Source organism: Vombatus ursinus, unplaced genomic scaffold, assembly GCF_900497805.2.
Source record: "Vombatus ursinus unplaced genomic scaffold, bare-nosed wombat genome assembly UNPS02014799.1, whole genome shotgun sequence".
NCBI classification, from domain to species: domain Eukaryota; kingdom Metazoa; phylum Chordata; class Mammalia; order Diprotodontia; family Vombatidae; genus Vombatus; species Vombatus ursinus.
This window is the reverse complement of record NW_020954577.1, coordinates 13,862,202-13,880,980: the sequence shown is the minus strand read 5'-3', so window position 1 is coordinate 13,880,980 and position 18,779 is coordinate 13,862,202. Positions and strand designations below refer to the sequence as shown.

General features: G+C 46.0%; 1 protein-coding gene across 3 annotated transcripts in view; it reads right to left on the bottom strand.

The window, feature by feature from the left end:
* The window catches only part of SNX13 (sorting nexin 13), a 120,547-nt gene that overhangs the window by 59,567 nt on the left and 42,201 nt on the right, over nt 1-18,779 (bottom strand). For all 3 annotated transcript variants that reach the window (XM_027872260.1, XM_027872259.1, XM_027872257.1), the window contains 5 exons: nt 15,699-15,788; nt 13,085-13,206; nt 3,908-4,029; nt 3,724-3,825; nt 544-632 (listed from right to left, as the gene is read on the bottom strand). In XM_027872260.1, coding sequence (XP_027728061.1) covers nt 544-632; nt 3,724-3,825; nt 3,908-4,029; nt 13,085-13,206; nt 15,699-15,788 — 525 coding nt within the window. The remainder of the gene's footprint in view (nt 1-543; nt 633-3,723; nt 3,826-3,907; nt 4,030-13,084; nt 13,207-15,698; nt 15,789-18,779) is intronic.

The window sequence follows — 18,779 nt, the reverse complement described above, 5'->3', positions numbered from 1 at the left end:
CTTCCCTCTCTCGGCTCTGATCAAAACAATGTGCTCAGGTGGACATAAACACACCTGAGTGTCAGGGGAGAGCCCCCAGGATGGCAAAGACATATGACCAGCCCTAAGGGAACTGGGGCTGTGGAGCTTGGAGAAGAGAGGCCTCCAAAGGAACACTGGCTTCAAGGACACGAAGGGCCAGCAGGCCCATGTCAAGGCTTTGCTGTCCCAGAGCAGAAGTGGCTGCTCACGATGGGCAGCGTGCCCTCTCTGGATATCTCCAAGTGGAAGCTGGACGTTCACTTGTAAGTTATAGAGCAGAGGAGACTCCTTCCCTGGGGGATGGACTGGAAGTTTTCTGATGTCCCGAGTTCTATGACTTTGCGATTCTTTCTATGCAGTGAATGATACGCCTGGAACCTTTTGCTAATACCACGTGAGTCTAAGGAAATGCAAAGGTGATGACTACTGTCCTTTCCTATGCTACCTACAAAATCAGGGGGAGAACACTGAGTCAGCTTCCTTCCACAGACCCATTTAGCCAAATGAGATGTCGCTGCTTACCCTGACAAAGTATCGCATGATCTTGTTCTGGAAGTCTCCAGGAGGTAGCAACAAATACAGTAAAACCTCACACAGATCCCTAAGGAATCCTAGAAGGCAGAGAAAAAACAATCAGTCACACCACCGTACAAGCAAACGGGGCACCCACGGCTCTTACTGCTGGAAAATGCACGTTCCAGGGCAGGAAACTTTCCCTTTAGGACGTCTCCAGGCCTATGTAAATGGCGTATTCCTGATCATTTTCCTATTTATCATGGCTTCAGACTCTTCCTGCTCTTAAAACATTAATTCTGTGAGTGCTCCTTACGTGTTAAACATTCCTGAGATATCTGGCCCCTCCAGTTCTCCAACTGTAACAGCTTGTGACTCTGGTGACAAGCACATACCAGTACAGATTCACAAAGTATACACTTCTGCACTGTTCTCCAGATAAGATACTGGGCATTAATCATCCTGGGACAAGTTGAATTCTTTAGTTTTAACCACAAATCCAATGAATGCTATGTAGAATTTACATTATGAAAGACTTTGTTTTCTCCCAAAGGAGAGTTCGCATCCTTGACTATCTGACTTCTTGTATCACATTCTAATAATATAATGAGCACAAATATCAGTCTTTTCAATGTGGGAGGACTATGGGGAAATTTTAAGAAAAAGCTACAAACTACATACTAAAGAAATCCTGTACAAGTTTTAGTCAATGTCCTTCTATTCCTTCTCTTGGTGAATAATTGCAAAGGAAAACACTACGATTCATGTGCTTCTCCTGTGCTTAAAGGAATGCACTTTATACAACAGGGCCGCTCTCTGGTCTCAGTTTCTTAATTATGGGGCCAGAGGGAGATGCCAACAAAAGTTTCGTCTCCCAGATGTAGAGCTGAGTGACGACGCCAGCAAGTCCAATCTCCTTCATTATCTGCTCATGTTAAAAGAAGAGTAAAAAGGTTTTTAGGAGAGTTTACTTGCAATAGCATATAGTCTGAAGTGTCTACATTCAAACAGTATTGCACTGTAACTACTCCAGTCAAAACCTTTAGGAAAAAATAAAAGCCTCAGGTTGTCTCAGCAATATTTTCAGTTCTGCTTTTAAGTCAGTGCATTTGGGCACAAGAACTATTTTTGCAACCCACGGTCTATTTAAATAGAAATTTATTAAAAAACAAAAAAGCCAAAAGGCAATCAATTTAATTTGCTATTTACAATGAAAACTGAGCAGCACCCCACCAAAATTCATTCTGGAATCTTAGAAAGAGAAGTGTGGTTGTTAATTCCATTTTAGAGTGATATGCTAGACATGGCAAAGATGCCTATTTATTAAGAATATAGTACAGAAGAGTCACGCTTCCATCACAGGAGGTGTCCTCGCTCCATCCCCAACTTGTCACCTTTAGGAGTCTCTTGATTCCAGAAAATTACTAAAATACTTGGCCTCACGTGTGTCTCAGGCTCTACCCCACTCTGAGTCTTCTTCAACCAGCTCAAGTCTAACACATTGTAAGTCCCCATTTCAGGGCATCCCACGTGATCGATCAACATGCAGCCCATATACACAGGCACCACCTTCAGAAAACCACCAAGGCCCCCAGTCCCAAAAGAAATTGAAGGATGACTACTCTTGCCAGTACAAAATGGGTCCTTCCTTTAAAAAGTAGTCTGAATTTCTCTTCCTGCTAGAATTTCCTGACAGCAAGGATGGGGCAGAAGCCTTAAAACTAAAGGTTTACACACTGATAATACTGAAAAATCAAATCAAGAACTAACTACCTGAACTTTACATGAACATTCAATTTAGTCAAAGTTCAGTTTCTTAAAATGTGTCAAATATTTCACTTATCAAGAAGTATCTATTACATAAAAGAAGCCACATTTGTAGTTAAAGCAAAGCCCAGTTAATACTAAAGCTATTAAGCTACTATACAAGATTTTGTTTTAAACTTTTAAAATAAAAATAAATGTGACAAGAATATAATAATAATAACAATAAAAGTATTTATGTAATACTTTCTAATTTGTAAAGCTCTCTACATAATCTCATTTGAGTGGGAAAACAACCTGAGGCAGGTACCAGCAGGTCCAACTGAGGCCTCCCCCAAGAACGCCCATGACTTGCCCATAGACATTCCCTTGACAGGGTCAGTGGTGAGTCTGAAGCCTGCCTACAAGTCCAGCTCTCTACCCAATGGGTCATGCTGCCTAGCAGGAAACTTACAGGTGTTTAACCTCATATCCTGCAAACAAATTGTATTAACCATTTCCCAAAGTGTAAAAACTAAAAAAAAAAAAAAGATTACTTCCAATGCTGGCTAAAGTAATCAACAATTCTAATATCTGAGAGAGAAAAAGTATGGCTCTATTTCCTCTTCCAGATGGGTCAGTTACAGCTACAGGACAGCGAGGGTAATGAAAACCCATGGGTGATCTCTAAACTAAATTTCCAATCCCGTTTGAGCTGCTAAGTCCACATGCCCTCTTGCAGACAATGGCTGTCTCCTCTGCCAGGATCCCAATAAGGAGGCAAATGACAAAAGAGGTGGCATCTACAGGGGAGAAAAGGACGTGGGGACCCTCCACCACCAATCTAGGACCCTGAACAACCAGGAGTAAACCATGATTGCCTGAAGCAGTGGCTGACCGCTAGGGATCATTGCCAGCGTGGAGAGAGCCCAGGGAAGGTGGGCAGTCAGTCTGACCCAGACCCTGCCACAGAACTAAGGCTCTTAGATCACTCCCCCCCGCCCCCACTCTTATGCAGAGAGACGGCTCCTGCCCCAGTTTTATCGAACAAAGAGGAGATTCCTGGGAGATTCAATCATTTTTCCAACATAATACATAAAATGAAAATATACATCTACTCAACAATCTATCTCCTCTATGCCACCTTCTTGAGGCAAGAGTTCTTTATCAAGCATACACCCTCAGAGTGAGGCTATGGCCAGAAGGCTGACTGCAGCCAAAGGTGTGAATCCAGACGCTTCTTCCACCTGGGAGCTGTGTGACCATAGGTGAGTCACTGCTCCTTTGGGCTGGGCCTCAGAAGGAGGCTTCAGACTAGATGACCTGTAAGGTCCTTCAGCTTTAATGCTGGGTTCTGTATTTTCACCTTTCTAGCTAACTCTTCTTTCCCCAACTTAACCTCAGGCCACCACCTTCAGTAGGATTATAACAAAGAGAAAAGGAAACCTTCTTCTTCTCTGGGAGAGGTGCAGACTAGATCGCGACAAGTCTCCTTCTCCATCTCGACTTCAACTTCAAAGAAGGTCTCTACGAGGTCTTCGGCCGAACCTGCAGAAAGGCAACAGAGTGGGAGAGCTGGAGTCTGAAGGAGGAGAGCCATCGCCGTCCCCAGATGGAGGGCGAGCTCTACCTTTCGCCTGCTCATCCTTTTCTGTGATCTTCTGCTGGGCTTTCCTGAACACTCGCAAATGGGTGCCAAAATCATCCACGATGCGTGTAGTGAAATAAGGCTGCCAGTCTATCTCTTTCGACCTAATGACAAAAACACGAGACAATGCAGGCATTACCAACACCACGCTTTGGATCAAGCAACAAAAATGCATTTGAAAGACAGTGGACAGAAGGGAGCCTACTGTGACCTAGAAAAAGATGAGTGAAATACATTCGTGCTGAGAGCTATTTCTGAGCTTCAACGGGGGCGAGGAGCTGCTTCTCTGAGACTATTATTTCGTTATCGTTTGTGACCACTGCAATTATTATTTTCACACATTTCTTATGAGTCCTCTAGAAGCTACAGGAGCAAGTCAACCATTCTCTCTGGGCCTCATTTTCCTCATTTGTAAAAGGAGGTGGTGGGAAGACATTAGAAAATGTCTCAGGACCCTTCCAGCTCCGGTTCCTAGGCCGAAACTCCTTCACTACATCTTCTAACAAAATAACATATAGGCTTCTCCAGTACAAGGCATCAAATGAAAAAAAAAGTGTGGGACTACTAAAATAAGTGACAGCTTTCTTTTCAGTCTGCTCTGAATTTGCACTTGTTTGTGGAAGAACCAGTGGTCACAGGCATTTTGGGGGGCTTTTTTTTTTTTTATTTAATCCGTGTGAAAAACTCTATGACGTGGGAGGCACCTAACAGAGGTCAAATGACCTGTCTGGTCACACAAGGAAAGGTCAGAGGCAAAACTTAAACCTGGGGTACTGTGATTGCCTCTCAGGGGGAAAAAATGCCAAATGCCAAATGTCTGCTAGACAAAATCAAAGGAGCATTGTCACAGATGCTCCAGAGTTAGTCCATGTTCCAAAAACAATTTACATTTGTCTCCACAATGAATTCTAGGACAATGAAATAGAATCACTTTCTCAATAACATTTAGCTTAAATTAAGTCAATCAACAGAAATTTATTAATATTAAAAGCTATTAATTAATATTAAAAACCTATTGATACACACACAGATAAATGATGAGAAGCCAATAACTGGACAATCACATGGATGGGCGGCAGGAAAAGGGGCACCACATGGAAAGGGACTGCACTGAACTGGACATCAGGGGACCCAGTTCTGCATTCGGGCTTGGCTTCTTACTACCTCTGGACCTTGGGCTGATTTTCTCATACGAAAAATCTGAGTAGGACTAGAAGCTAAGTCTCTTCCAGTACGATCCTATGAAACTCAGGTCAACAAAGGGTTCCTGTATAATCCACTGAGTGGACAATCAACAATTAAATAATGATGGCGCCAGCTCCTGCCATCTGCATTTCTTTAAGTGTGAATTCTTAAGCAGAAGGAGGGGGAGGAAGGAGTAATGGGAGTGACCAGATTCCAGCAGAGGGTACAGAGAGCCAGCCCAAGGAGGCTCCAAGTCTGGGCTTATCTCAGCAAGTCATGGCAAGAAGACACATGTAAAAAGACATGGGAATCACCACGTCCTCTACTGGAAGGAGGACAGGGAACTCTACCTGTCACTGCTTAAAAAAAAAAAAAAAAAAAAGCTATAGTTAACCCAATTTATAGTTTACCCAGAAGCTAGCATTAGTAAAAATGAGTAAACTAGCAAAGGCTCATGGCATTATTATAGTCAATTAGAATGTAAAAATGAAGCATTATCAATGTGAAATATTAACACATCAAGGGAAAAGCTGGGAGGGAGAGGAAAATAGTGGTAGGGAGCCCCAAAGGACCAATCAGGCAGCAGGGAAGCAGGTCATTCCACGGCCACATGTTTCGATGGTGTTTATAAGGTCTGCAGAAGGCTTGCCCTACACCGAATCTTATCTAATTCTTACAACAATCCTCCGAAACAAGACCTACAAGCCCTTCTCCCCTATGGCTAATAAAACATCCCCCAACTTACACACATAACAAGGAAGGCCTCTCACAAAATCTCCAGCCTTAGCACAGGTCACCAACTTTAAAATAATGAACTGCCTCCTCCAAGCCAGAAACCAGCAGAAGCTTCTTCGGTAATCAGTATGCAAATGATTTTCAAATGTGTCCATATTTATCAGTTTTATAAAAGTAAGTATACTATTTAGAAATAGTTTATTATAGTCCTTGAAAGGAGGTTTATTGTAACAGATTTTGGAGAGAGAAAACCAAACCATGAATCAAGTACCATCTGTTCTCCACTCCCTAGTATTTTATTTAATTTGTTGATATTTAAGTCCATGTTGATAACTCCAACTTAATATATGTTAAGCACAGGTCAATTCACTACATAGGGAGTTATGACCAAATGAAAATGTATAAGCATTAAGGTTATACTAAAAGTGGAGATTATTAGCCAAAAAATGCCATTTCTGCTGACTCCGTACAAATGCCTGCCATGGGGAGATTGGGGAAGAGGGGGCATTTCACATATCCATTCAAAGGGCCTACGTCCAACAATCACAAAACCAGGGAAATGATTCAAGAACAAAGTCAGAGACTCCTTCCAAAGGTATTTTCCATATTAAGACATAAGAACAGTTTTCAGCAGAGCATGTGGCCCAAGTTATTGTTCAGAGAAACTTATTATAAGAGTCTGTCTATCCAACAACCTTCCAATGTTACTCATCAAAATGCAGTCATCTTATATTCTGTTCACAGTACTTTGGCGGGGGGGGGGGAAGCTATCCATCCCTGTAACTTCATCTAAGTTTCATAGTAGAGGGGGAGTCAAGAAGACCTATGTAACTCTCTACAAGGTCAATGGCAGGAGAGGTGCCAATCTGTATGGATGAAAGAAAGTTCCACACTGGGAGTTTCCCCACCTGGATGAATTCATCTTCACAGGCCCAAGACAGTGAAGGCATGAGTAGAGGGCAGGTGCCGACACGGTAAAAGCTGCTTGATGATTTACAGATGAGATTAGGGAGGTGAATGCTGTGTTTAATCCCTCACAATCCAGCTTTGGACTTCATCATTCCCCTGAAACTCTTCTCTCCAAAGTCACTAACAATCTCTTGGACTTTTCTCCAGCCTCCTTCCCCTTGACCTCTGTAGGTAGCCTTCTCTCTCCTCCTCTCTTGCCTCTAAGTTTTCGCCCCTCCCACATCTGACCACTCCTCATTCTCCTTCCAACTGCTCTGCTCCAGATCAGACCCTCCAGGTGCTCTTCAGGGCTCTCTTCTCTCCTCTTCTCCCCCATACCACTTCCTTGGTGAGCTCAGCAGCTCCCATGGACTTAATGACCATCTCTATGCTGATGATTCTCAAATCTACCTGTCCTGCCCCAACCTCTCTGCTCACCTCCAAGCTCACATCTTCAATTGCCTTTCAGACATCTTTAACTGAATGAATGTCCAGTAGACATCTTAAACTCACTATGCCCACAACAGAACTCATTATCTTTCCCCCTAAAGCCTCCCCCTTTCCTTCCTTCCTACTACTCCAGAGGGCAACACTATCCTCCCAGGTCCCTCAGGCTAACAACCTAAGAGTCAATCTGGACTCCTCACTATCTCTCACCCCCCATGTCTAGGATGTTGTCAAAGCCTGTCGATCTCATCTCTACACCACATCCCTCAAATATGCTGCCTTCTCTCCTCTGTCACCTACCCCAACCTGGTGCAGGTCCTCAGCACCTCATGCATGCATAGACTACCGCAGTAGCCTGCTTTGGAGTCTGCTGGCCTCAAGTCTCTCCCCACTTGAGTCCATCCTCCATTCAGCCACTGAAATGATTTTCCTAAAGCTCAGGTCTAACTGTGTCACCTTCCGCTACTCAATAAACTCTTGCCTTCAGGTTCAAAAACGGATCTGTTTCCATGCTCCATCCCTCTCGTCTGCCCCGATGATGCAGACGGCCATCTCCCTTAGAGGCATCATCAGTTCTCCATCATCAGCAACCGCCCAGGTTGTAGGCCCTTGAGTGTTTCTGTCACTGACATTGCTGGAGTCGGGCACACGATCACTTGGTCATGGCTCACAAGCCTTCCTCCCACACCTCCTTGAATTCCTCCTCAGCCTAATTACTAACTACAAGCACTTGGCTTCTAGTCCTGGGACTTGTTCTCTGAGACTGTTACCGCATCCATAACACGTGGGTCTGCCTGCGGTGCCTCAGTCGGGGACTGTGTGGAGGAGGCAGAGTGCCATGCTAGGGGGATGTGACAAAGTCAGGCCATAAATGTTCGAGCTAGTGATAAGAAGGAAATCCTCTCTCAAATATCAATAAAAACTGCAGCTTCTGGTCAGAGCTTTTCAAGGGCAATCTGTCCTTGGGAGCGGAATGAGGTCTTCAACCACACAGTGAGAAACAAGAGTCTAAGAAATGAACAGCAGCTTAATGGAAATGAAATATGCATCTTAAAATCGCTCTGCACTTCTCCTTAGTACTTGGGAAAGCTCATATTCAAGTGCTTTCAGGAGGCAGCAGCTCAATGCTGAGTCCCATGAGCAAACAGGAGTCAGTCAAAAATGGAGTCAAGGTTGAAATGCATTCATTCATTGATTCATTCATTTGTTCACTCACTCAACAAATATTTTCTAGGTATCTACTCTGTTCAAGGTATTAGTTTGGGTTAATCAAGCAAAATGAAATTTTCTTATAAAGCCCAGCCAATTAATGGCAAAAGCTAGAAGACAATGCTTTCCTTTTGAATTAAATTAAGCAATCCCAGACAATTAGAAATGCAGGGCTTATATAAGTTTCCTAAATCAAATAACAATTCTCCCTCTAACAGAATAAAAAACAAGTTTAGAACATCCTAATCCCAAGGTAGGTCATCTGGATCTAATTAACACTCCCTGAGAGCTGTTAAAAATAATTACAAGTCAAGTAGAACATTCAAAACGTGTGGGGAATTTAAGCACAGAAAACAAACAATCAAGATTCAGTACAATCTCATCAGAGACTCCTAAATCCAGAGCATCAGAGCACAGGGGCTTCGCAAAGCTCCCAAACCACCCAAACCACCTGCTGCCCCCCTATTCAAGGTCACGCACCAGACAGTGCAGTGGATAAAGCCCCAAGCCAGAAGCAGGAAGGCCCCAGTGCCAGTCTGGTCTCAGAAGCCCACCAGAGGCTCAGCTCCCTCAGCTTCCTCATCTGTCAGTCAAGGATAACGATAGCCTCTCCCTCCTAGCGTTGTGGTGAGGATCTTAAGAGATCACAACTGTAAAGTGCTTATCACACGGGCTGGCACACAGCGAGCACTGTAAAAATGTTTATTATTATTAGTATAGTTATTAATTGGACCTCTAATTATTAAAAAATCAGGTCATAATTAAGCCCTTAAGCCAAAACCACCTCAACAAGCATATCCGACCTCAGTGCGGGGCTAGCTGCCTCGAGAGCCATGAAAAGCAAAGACAAACGTCTGCAAGAACAAAGGGAGAGTCCAGAAATCCTGACCGCCAGCCAGGAAGTCTGCCCCTAGAGCCAAGGGGAGGTCTTAAAGAAGGTCCTGAACTGGCAATAAAAGTAGGAGAAAACAATCTTTGTGCCGAAGTCCAGCACTTGTGGGCCAGCTGGTGCAGTGGGGACTGAGCCAGATTTAGGAGTCAGGAAGGCCTGAGTTCGAATCCTCTCTGAGACACTTAACTGGACTCCTGGCACAGGACAACCCATCTCCAAATGAGACCTCTTCTCTGGCCATCCTGAACCCCCGCCCTCCCCTGCTCCTGCCTTCCTTCAAGTCCCCACTAAAATCTCCCCCAACCCCCATTCGTGTTAGTGCCTTCCCTCTGTCGGTTCGCTCCCATTTCCCTGTCTGTCTCCCCTATTAGCACAGGAGTGCCTTTCCTTCACCATTCTTTGTATCCTCAGCACCACATGGCACGATAAAGGTTGTTGACTGTATGACCCTGGGCAAGTCACTTAACTCACTCTCTTAGCTTGTTTCCTCATCTGCAAAATGGGACAATAACGGTGCCTACCTCACAGGGCTGCTGGGGACCCAAAGTGATCATCCACGTAAAGCACTTTGCAAACCTTAAACAACATGCTACCTAAATGTTAACCATGACTACTTCACCTATCTGACGGATTGGGCTTCCATGGGCTCCCCTCAGAAGCTTCCCATCATTCACAGCACTGTTTCTTTGATAAATGGCATTCTGTGGGACGTGGGGAGAGGGAAAGGCCGAGGCAGTGGGGACACCTGTGTCCTCCCCACAGCTGCTGAAGGAGAGAGGAAAAGAATCCTGGGGAGGAGAGAGCAGGGAACTTGAGGATACCCCCAAAGTGCCCGATGGTCGGCAATGCCAGGTGTGTGTGAACATCTAAGAAGCAGGTGAAGGGGGAGAGTCCTGCTCAACTCGAAGATGGTAGGTGAGGGCTCCCCAACCTCTTTCCTTCTCCGTTCCCAACCTAGGCACCCCAGATCCCCTAAGAGCAGCTGAGCTGTAGCTGATCTGATCACTCAAATTTACCCTTCGTGGAAAGACACACCCACCCACCCACCAACCCCACTCCTCAAGTGGGAACCCAGAATCCTTGCTTTGCTGGGACCCTCAGGACTCACTCCCAATTCACAACGGTGGTATGCCTGGCCCCTCCCAGCTCCTCACCCTGCAGTGGATCTGACTGCCCACACCAGCTGGATGACAGGGTATAACCAACATAATCCTCAGAGCGAGGACCAGCAAACCTAACTATTTACCTCTGCACCCTGGGGTCCTCTAAAACTTCCCACGTCCCCTGTCTGTGTCCTTCCCACCCCAGGTATGGTAGGAACAATATCTGCGATGCTAACGATGCTAGTTTTGTTCCCTAAACGGCAGAGGCTAAAGGCTTGAGGTGCTGATGTGGCTTTGCAAACCAGGGGCCTGAGGTATAAGAGGCTAGTCAAGGAGGACGCAGCACCCCTCGGATCTGGCCGATGCTGTGGTTGCCGCCAGCCCAAAACACACGCTGTGCTGCCTGGAGGTACTTCCGTTAATACAAGGAGGGAGCTGCAGTCACATGAACCACATGGCCTCCTCCTGGCCACATCAATACCATGGTGCCTGAACTCCAGACATCACCCTCAAATCTTCCTCACTGGCTCATTGCAGGGTGGGCTCTAGCAAGGCAGCTTTGCCTTATCTTGCCTAGAACCAGTCCCCCACTTCACAGACAACTCCACTGAAGGCATCCTCCCTGCAAATGGAGTTTCCTAGTTTCCAACTCCCCTTCATGTTAGAATACGCAAGTTCCTTGAGAGGCAGGCCTTGTTTGCTCATGTCTATCTCTCTGTCTATCCTGTCTGTCTTTCTCTCTGTCTATCCTTCCTTCCTGTCTATCTGTCCTGTCTCTCTGTCTATCCTTCCTTCCTGTCTGTCTGTCTGTTTGTCTGTCTGTCTCTCTCTCTTTCTCCCTGCTGAATACCCTTTCCGTGCCAAGGCTAAGTCAATCTCCTTTCACAACTATTAGACGGCTATTTCATTTCATTCCAATCTCAAACCTGAAGCACCACAGTTCGACCACAATCCCCGGTCACTGCCAGCCGATACAATACCCACTAAGGAATTCTGGGCCTTGCCAACAACCCTCTCGGGGCACCCTTAGAAACCGGTAGCCTGAGCTGAATCCTCATCAGGGGGCTGTCTCCCATCTCACTTTGTCTATATTCATCCTCAGGTCCTAACACGCTGATTGGAACGCTGGGGTCACTCAATCAATGCTCATTCGTTCACCGCATTCCCGTGTGGCAGAGGTCTGACCAGAAACCACGCTCCAGGCCTGGGGAAGTGTGTGGCAAGCGTCCAGTTGTTCTGTTCCCACTGAGTTTTCATTCCGGCGACGCCAGCTGAAACAAGGGTCCTTGGACATGCTTGGGTCATAGGCTAGGCTTGATCCTTAATGAGAACGGGCCTTATCCCCCTCCCTCCACTAGGCCATGAGTCTTTCCATTCTCCCAAGGCCTCTTTTCCCCATGGTGGTATAAGGAGAAGATTTTAAAGTAAATAATAAATTACTGTGGCTTTTAACAAGGAAAAACAAGATGGCGCAGGGGCCAGCCTAAGAGAGCTGGGGATGACTTGTCATTGGGTGCAGCTAAGGCCAGCTCTCTGCTCCCTCTCACACCCCAAACTCTGACTCCACCCAGGATACAGCTTCTGGAACAGAGAACCAGCCCTGAAAAAAGAACACCAGCTAGGAAGTAAGGAAATCATCCCCTTCTCTCCAGCTGCAGAGACAGGAGCCCTCGCCTCACTCCAGTAAGCCCAATTACTTTACAACAATGAATGCCCCTGGGGAGGGGAGGGAGCAGGAGTGGAAGGTCTAGAGTGCCCACCCTGCCTCTGACACTTTCTACTGGCATGACCTTGGGCAGGTGGACAAGCTTTCCCAGCAGCTAGGGATCACCAAAGTGCACAGAGCATGGGGCCTGCAGTCAGGATCCAGCCTCAGATACTCACTGAACTCCGCCTCAGTTTCCCCATCTGTAAAATGAGCTGGAGGAGGAAACGGCAAACCATTCCAGCATCTTTGCCAAGAAAACCCCAAACAGGGTCATGACTGAACAACAAAAGGGTCTTGAGGAGTCTGGGGTTCATGGTTCAGGACAGCCTCCTGCAGTGCTGAGATTTAATGCCTCAATGACACGAGGTTCATCTTCTCTTGGGAGCCTTGGGTCATACCTCCTTTCTCCCCAAAAGCTCCACAATCCTGAAAAGCCCGACTCAAGTCGGGAGGAGGCAGAAGGCCTGGCCCAGCCAGACCCTAAGATGCAGAACATAATAAAAACACCTGCCACCCAGGGCTGTTCTGAGGACACAGGAGGTGCCCTTCCACCCCCCTCTAGGCCTGACCTCACACTGACAATGACAAGGATTATTAGCATGACAGTAACTGGCCTTTGTACAGGGCTCTAAAGTTTACAAAGTGCTATACAAATCCTACCACATTTGATCTCCATAACCAACAACCCTGCAGGTAGGTGCTGTCATTATCCCCATTTTACAGCTGAGGACACTGAGGCCCAGGATCACCAAGCAGGCGAAGGATGGGGGGTCAGATCTGACTCCAGACCCCACGCTCTGGTCACCGGCCAAGCTGCCTCTGTGTACTTACCTTGTCAGAAAATTCTTTTTCCTGCATTTCAAAGTTAACCTCCTATGCACACATGTACCATACTTAAATTGTGCTGGACCTGCACAGTGCCACAGCCTCACCTGGTAGAAAACTGAATGAGCGCATTCTGGAGCGTCTGCCTGATTTCAAGGAGAAAAGATTCATCATCGCTTAATGTATAATACCAATACTGGACATAATCCCTCAAAGAAAACTGGATCACCTGAAAATGTTAGGGAAAAAACCACAAAACATCTGTTAGGACGAGAAGAACAACCACAGGAAACAAAAACCAAACCCAAATGCCCAGGCCCCCTGGAGTTGGTGGCAGCTGGTCAGTCTTATTGACACAACACTAGTGCTGGCAGATGGGCCTGAAGGATGCTCATTCCCCGGGGTGTCACTCAGCCCGCCACCGCTCCCAAGCTCAAAACTGCTTCTGAAAGGGGGCAGCAGGTCCTTCCCTGACCAATTTCTGATAAAGAGCGAGGGTTCCCAGGAGAAATGAGTTTGCGGCCAGTGGTACTGCACTGGTCTGGTGATCTCCCTGCAAAGCCTGGGCCATCAGAGGGGCAGCTGCCAGCTTCCTGAGCTTCCGCTAACTGGGGCATCATGGCTCGGTATTTTAACGCACTGATGCTTTCTTTAACTCTAACTAACTCTGCCACTATTTGTCATATAGGCAAAATTTAGTATAAAGCAAACAATGAAAACATTGGTTTTCACTGTCATCTAAAATAGAGAGAATCACAAATTCTACTTAAAATGTGCGAGGAGAAATATACAACAATGGATCATTCAGACAATGATATAACTTGAAGTTAACCTTTAGGATGTTCGCTTTTAAAAAAATGAATTTATAATTTCATAAAGGTTTTAAATGGCATCAGATGTTTGCATTAGAAAAGGTCAATACTGGAAAACAAGCTGGAACTATGCCCAAAGAGTTAGAAAATCGTGTACAGCCATGCCACTGTTAGGTTTGTTTCCCAAGGTGATCGGGGAAAAAGGAAAAGGACCCCTATGGTCTGAACTCTTTATAGCAGCCCTCTTTGTGGGGGCAAAGAACTGGGAATTGAGGGGATGCCCATCAACTGGGGAATGGCTGAACAAGCTGTGGTATATGATTGTGATAGAATACCAACCACTGTGCTATAATAAATGATGAGCAGGCAGACTTTAGAAAAACATGGAAAGACCTGCAGGAAATAATGCAGAGCAAAATGAACAAACCAAAAGAATGTTGTATATGGTAACAGCAATATTGTTCAAAGAATAACTGTGAACTAAACTATTCTAAGTATTATAAATATTCAAATCAACTACAAGGGACCTATGAAGGAAGATATTATCCACCTCCAGAGAAAGAACTGATAAATAAAAGTATGACAGCATGATTTTGTGTGCACATGCACACGCACACACACATGTGTTTGTGTGTATGTATATATATGTGTGTATATATGTATGTATGTGCACACACACATACATACATCTGTGTGAAATGGTGGCCTTCTCTAGTGCAGGGTGGAGAGGGAGGGAGAGAGGGAGACAGTTCAGAACTTAAAATAAAAAGAAAGAAAGAAAAAAGGAAGGAAGGAAGGAAGGAAAGAAACAAAGAAACAAAGAAGGAAGTCAACATACTTTTGCCATATTTGTTATCCTTCCCACAATCCAAGGAGAAAGCCAGAGTATTTCTGACTCACCCTATGTCCTAGACAGGACTACTGAATTTGTCCACCCGTTAAAAGAGGCACACTCTGAATCACCAAAAATAACTGTGCACTTTGCTCAGCACAACACAAGTCCTCTTCTCCCTTCCCACACCAACCCCAATCCCAGCAGTGTGGAGAAAGGGGAGCCGAACAAGCCATGAGGGCCTTTCCCTTTACTCCAAGTTCACAATCTGCCCAGACCCCACCAGGATCTCTCCTCCCTTCCAACCTTTGCGGCAATGATCCCCTTCTTCGTCCCCCTCCCAGACAGAGCCCAATGCCCTGATCTCTCCCTCCCGTAGGTGGCAAGACCAAACAGCCTGCTCTACAAAGACCCTCAGCTGCACTTCCCAATACTGATCTGGGATCCTCCAGCCTCCCTAGCTGTGGAGCAGACATGGCCATTCCTGCCCCTTGGATAACGAACTTGAATCCTTCCCCTCTGAGGGCAGTCATCTGGACCTTACTCTCTGCTCTCATGCAGCCCCCCTATACCCCCGGGCACTGCCACTAGCCCTACCCCTGAACTGTCCAGACTGCCCAGCTTGACCACGGCCCCCCATGCTCCCCCTCCGCAGCTGGGCCTCACCAGGCTCCTGAACTGAAGATTAAGCGCTGCTGGAAGGCCTTTCTTGGAGGCCTGTGGCTGAACTCTGTCTCCCTTTCCCATTTGTATTCCCAACACTCGGCACAGTGCTTCTGCACACAGTAAACATTGCATCTGTCTTTTTCACTCACTTATTGATTCCTCTTGCACTCCTGGCAGCATCCAACACAGATGCAAACAGTCAGCCAAGCAGGCTCACACATCGCAGCTCAGAAGGGACCTCACCTGACGCTTGCTTACACAGTAGCTATGCCCAAGGACTGAACACAGGCCTGTGGCCTATCAAATAGTCAGGGATATCACAGCAATAATAAGAGCGTTACTTAGCGGCCACAACAAGAAACCCAGCCAGCCCACGAGGTACAAATTGCTCTGCTCACTCCGGGCACTTACTTGCTGTAGAGGCTCATCAATGATATTGGCACCCGTCAATCTTCGATCAATCTTAATCATTCGACCTTCCCGTCTCATTTCTTCTAAGCACTTAAAGAGAAGCCATCACATGTTACCAGAGAGTGTCTTAATTCAACATAAATATCCTTATCATTTGGCCTATCGTGGCCGACTTGTCATTCTGCAATATTCTTCAATCGTAATTTTTAAAAATTGAGGATTTTATAGAAAGCCAATGGTTTCCTAAAAATCCTATTAAATTTCTATTATGCTCTAATGCCTCAAGGCCACATGTGGCCCTCTAGGTCCTCAAGTCTGACCCTTTGAGTGAATCCAAACTTCACAGAACAAATTCCCTTCATAAAAGGATTTGTTCTGTAAAACTTGGACTCAGTCAAAAGGCCGCACCCAAGGGGCTGCTAGGTGGTGCAGTGGATAGAGCACAGGCCCTGAAGTCAGGAGGACCTGAGTTCAAATCCGGCCTCAGACCAAACACTTGACACTTACTAGCTGTGTGACCCTGGGCAAGTCACTTAACCCCAGTTGCCTAAAAAGAAAAAAAAAGGCTGCACCCCAGGACCTAGAAGGCCACATGTGGCCTTGAGACTGCAGGTTCCTCACCCCTGCTCTAATGCACAGGTTCCCCAAGTGGGCAATATCACCCCTGCAGGGTGCTGGAACGATCCAGGGCGAGGTAGTAGTTTGAAATGATGCAAATTTAAAAAAAAATGTTAAAGGGTTAAAGAAAGTAGATTTCTAGGGGGGCGCTGAGTAATTTTTTTTTTTGGAAAAGGTAGCAATAAGCCAAATAAGTTTGAGAACCTCTACCATGCGAGTTAAATTCTGATCACAGCACTATATTACAATAATCATTAATTATGATCATATCATAAAATCAAATGACTAGGAAAGTACTGTATCACTATTCTAAAAAAATCAGATTATTCTTCATAAGGAACTTAAGAAAAAAGGGGGGGATTCAATTCCATATATTCCAAGTACAACTGGCATCTCAGTTTCAAACTGCTGTCACGGACATTCACTCCATCCTAACCAATGGAGTTTATGACATGAACAGATTTTTCTTTTTGTTGTCATTTTTGGCAATTTCAAGACAAACCTAACCAACCAGTCTACTTTGAACCACCCCCTAATATGGACAGCACTACGCTTGACAAAGTTGACGGTGAGCCACGGACAACTAGGTGAAACTGGAAATGACCAAATGAGGGGGCAGAAAGTCATGACCTAATAGAGACTCAGAGGGAGGAAGTCTCCAGCTGAATGTCACAGGAATCTGCCTCTGGCCCTACATGTTTAACCTTTTCATCAAGGGCAAGAATGAAGAGAGATATGGTAGGCTGATTGAGAAGGATAATTACGATGTTGGAAGAACACAGTCAGGATCCCAGAAGGTCTCACTCAACAAGCTAGGAAATATGGTCGTGTCAAAAAAAAGAGAATTTCACAGGGATAAATATAAAGTCCTACACTTGGGTTAAAAACAACAACTCCCCTAGTAGGGATGCGGACGTAAAGCTGGAGCAAGCTCAAACCGAGCCACGTGGACAGGCTTTTCTCCCACGCCTGTTCTGCGCCAGGTTCTCTGCTGGAGGCTGAGGATGTGGAGACAAAAATGAAACCACCGCCTGCCATCAAGGCCCGCCATCAAGACTCTTATATTCTGCTGGGGGGGAGGGGGGAATAACCCATACCAAGAGAAACTAACGTAAAGTAAATGCAAACTAATGCGGAGGGGGAGTTAGACCTTGGTAACTCCTGGCTGCAATCAGGAAAGGCAGCCTGGAGGAAGGGGCTCTTGGTTCCAGGGGGGAGGGGAGGCATGCCAAATGTGAAGGATCCTAGGTACAACTGCCTGGAGGGGCAAGGAGTAAGCGGGTCTGCGAGACAGCAAGTAGACTGTGCCACCTAACACGTCTGCATGGGAGCCCAGTGGCAGCTTTTGGAGCACGAGGGTTACACGGTCAGATCTGTGTGAGAGGACTATCGCTTAAACAACGGTAGGGAGAATGGACCAGAGACACTGGATGCAGGGGGGCCAATGAGGAATCCACAGTCCAGGTGAGAGGCGATTCAGGGCTGACCCAGAGGAAGGGCACAAGAGGGAGAGATGTTGTAGAGGAAGAGTCGGAGAGATGTTGTAGAGGAAGAGTCAGAGAGATGTAAGTGAACGAAGGAGGGAAGGAACAAGCATGCACTGAATTCTGTGTGCTATGCCCTGGGGATAAGACAGAGTGAAGGAAATATCAAGGATGACACAGCGCCTGGGTCACGTGCAAAAGACCTAAGGACCGGGGGCCTCAAGTCTATTATTATACCCTAATTGTGCTTCCAAAACAAGAATGTCTCTTGGGAGGCATCAGAAGAAGGTCCTTGCAGGACAAGAGAAAGATGACTGCAGAAGCCAGGAAGATTACGTTCAGCTGTGAGGGTCGCATTTTTGGAAGAACATGGATAAAGTGGAGGTCCTGGTTTGGGTTAGTCAAGTAACCAGGGGAGGGCCCAAGAAGAGACAGGAAAGGGCCCTGAGATCAAGCTGTGGAAGAATCCATTGGAGGAAGTGGGGATGTTAATCCTGGAGAAGCAAAGGCCGAGGGGAGACGTGAGAGCACTCTTGCCTCCTGGAAAGGCTGTCAGGCAGACTTCTCTGCTCAGGCCCGTGCCCAAGCTAGGAACAATGAGTCTCAGTTGAAGAGATCTAGATTTCACCCTGACGACTGGAGTGATACAAAGGTGGGCAGGGCTGCCACGGGCAGGTCAAGGCAGAGGCAGGAGAAAATGTGATGGGGCACTATACTTTTTTAAAAAGTTCCACTTAACAACAACCAGTCTTTATCTGGCACTTCAAGTTGGCTAAGAACATGACATAACTCCATCTGATCCTCAACAATCTTGTGAACCAATGTTCCCACTCCTTGAAAATGGAACACTTCATTCAAAACCAAGAATTAGCACTATTACAATCAAAAATGCACAATGTGTTTTGAAGTTCCCAGTGATGACCAACTTGCAAGTAAAGTGTCTCTCTGCTACTGCTCTGATTTTACATCACCATGATTA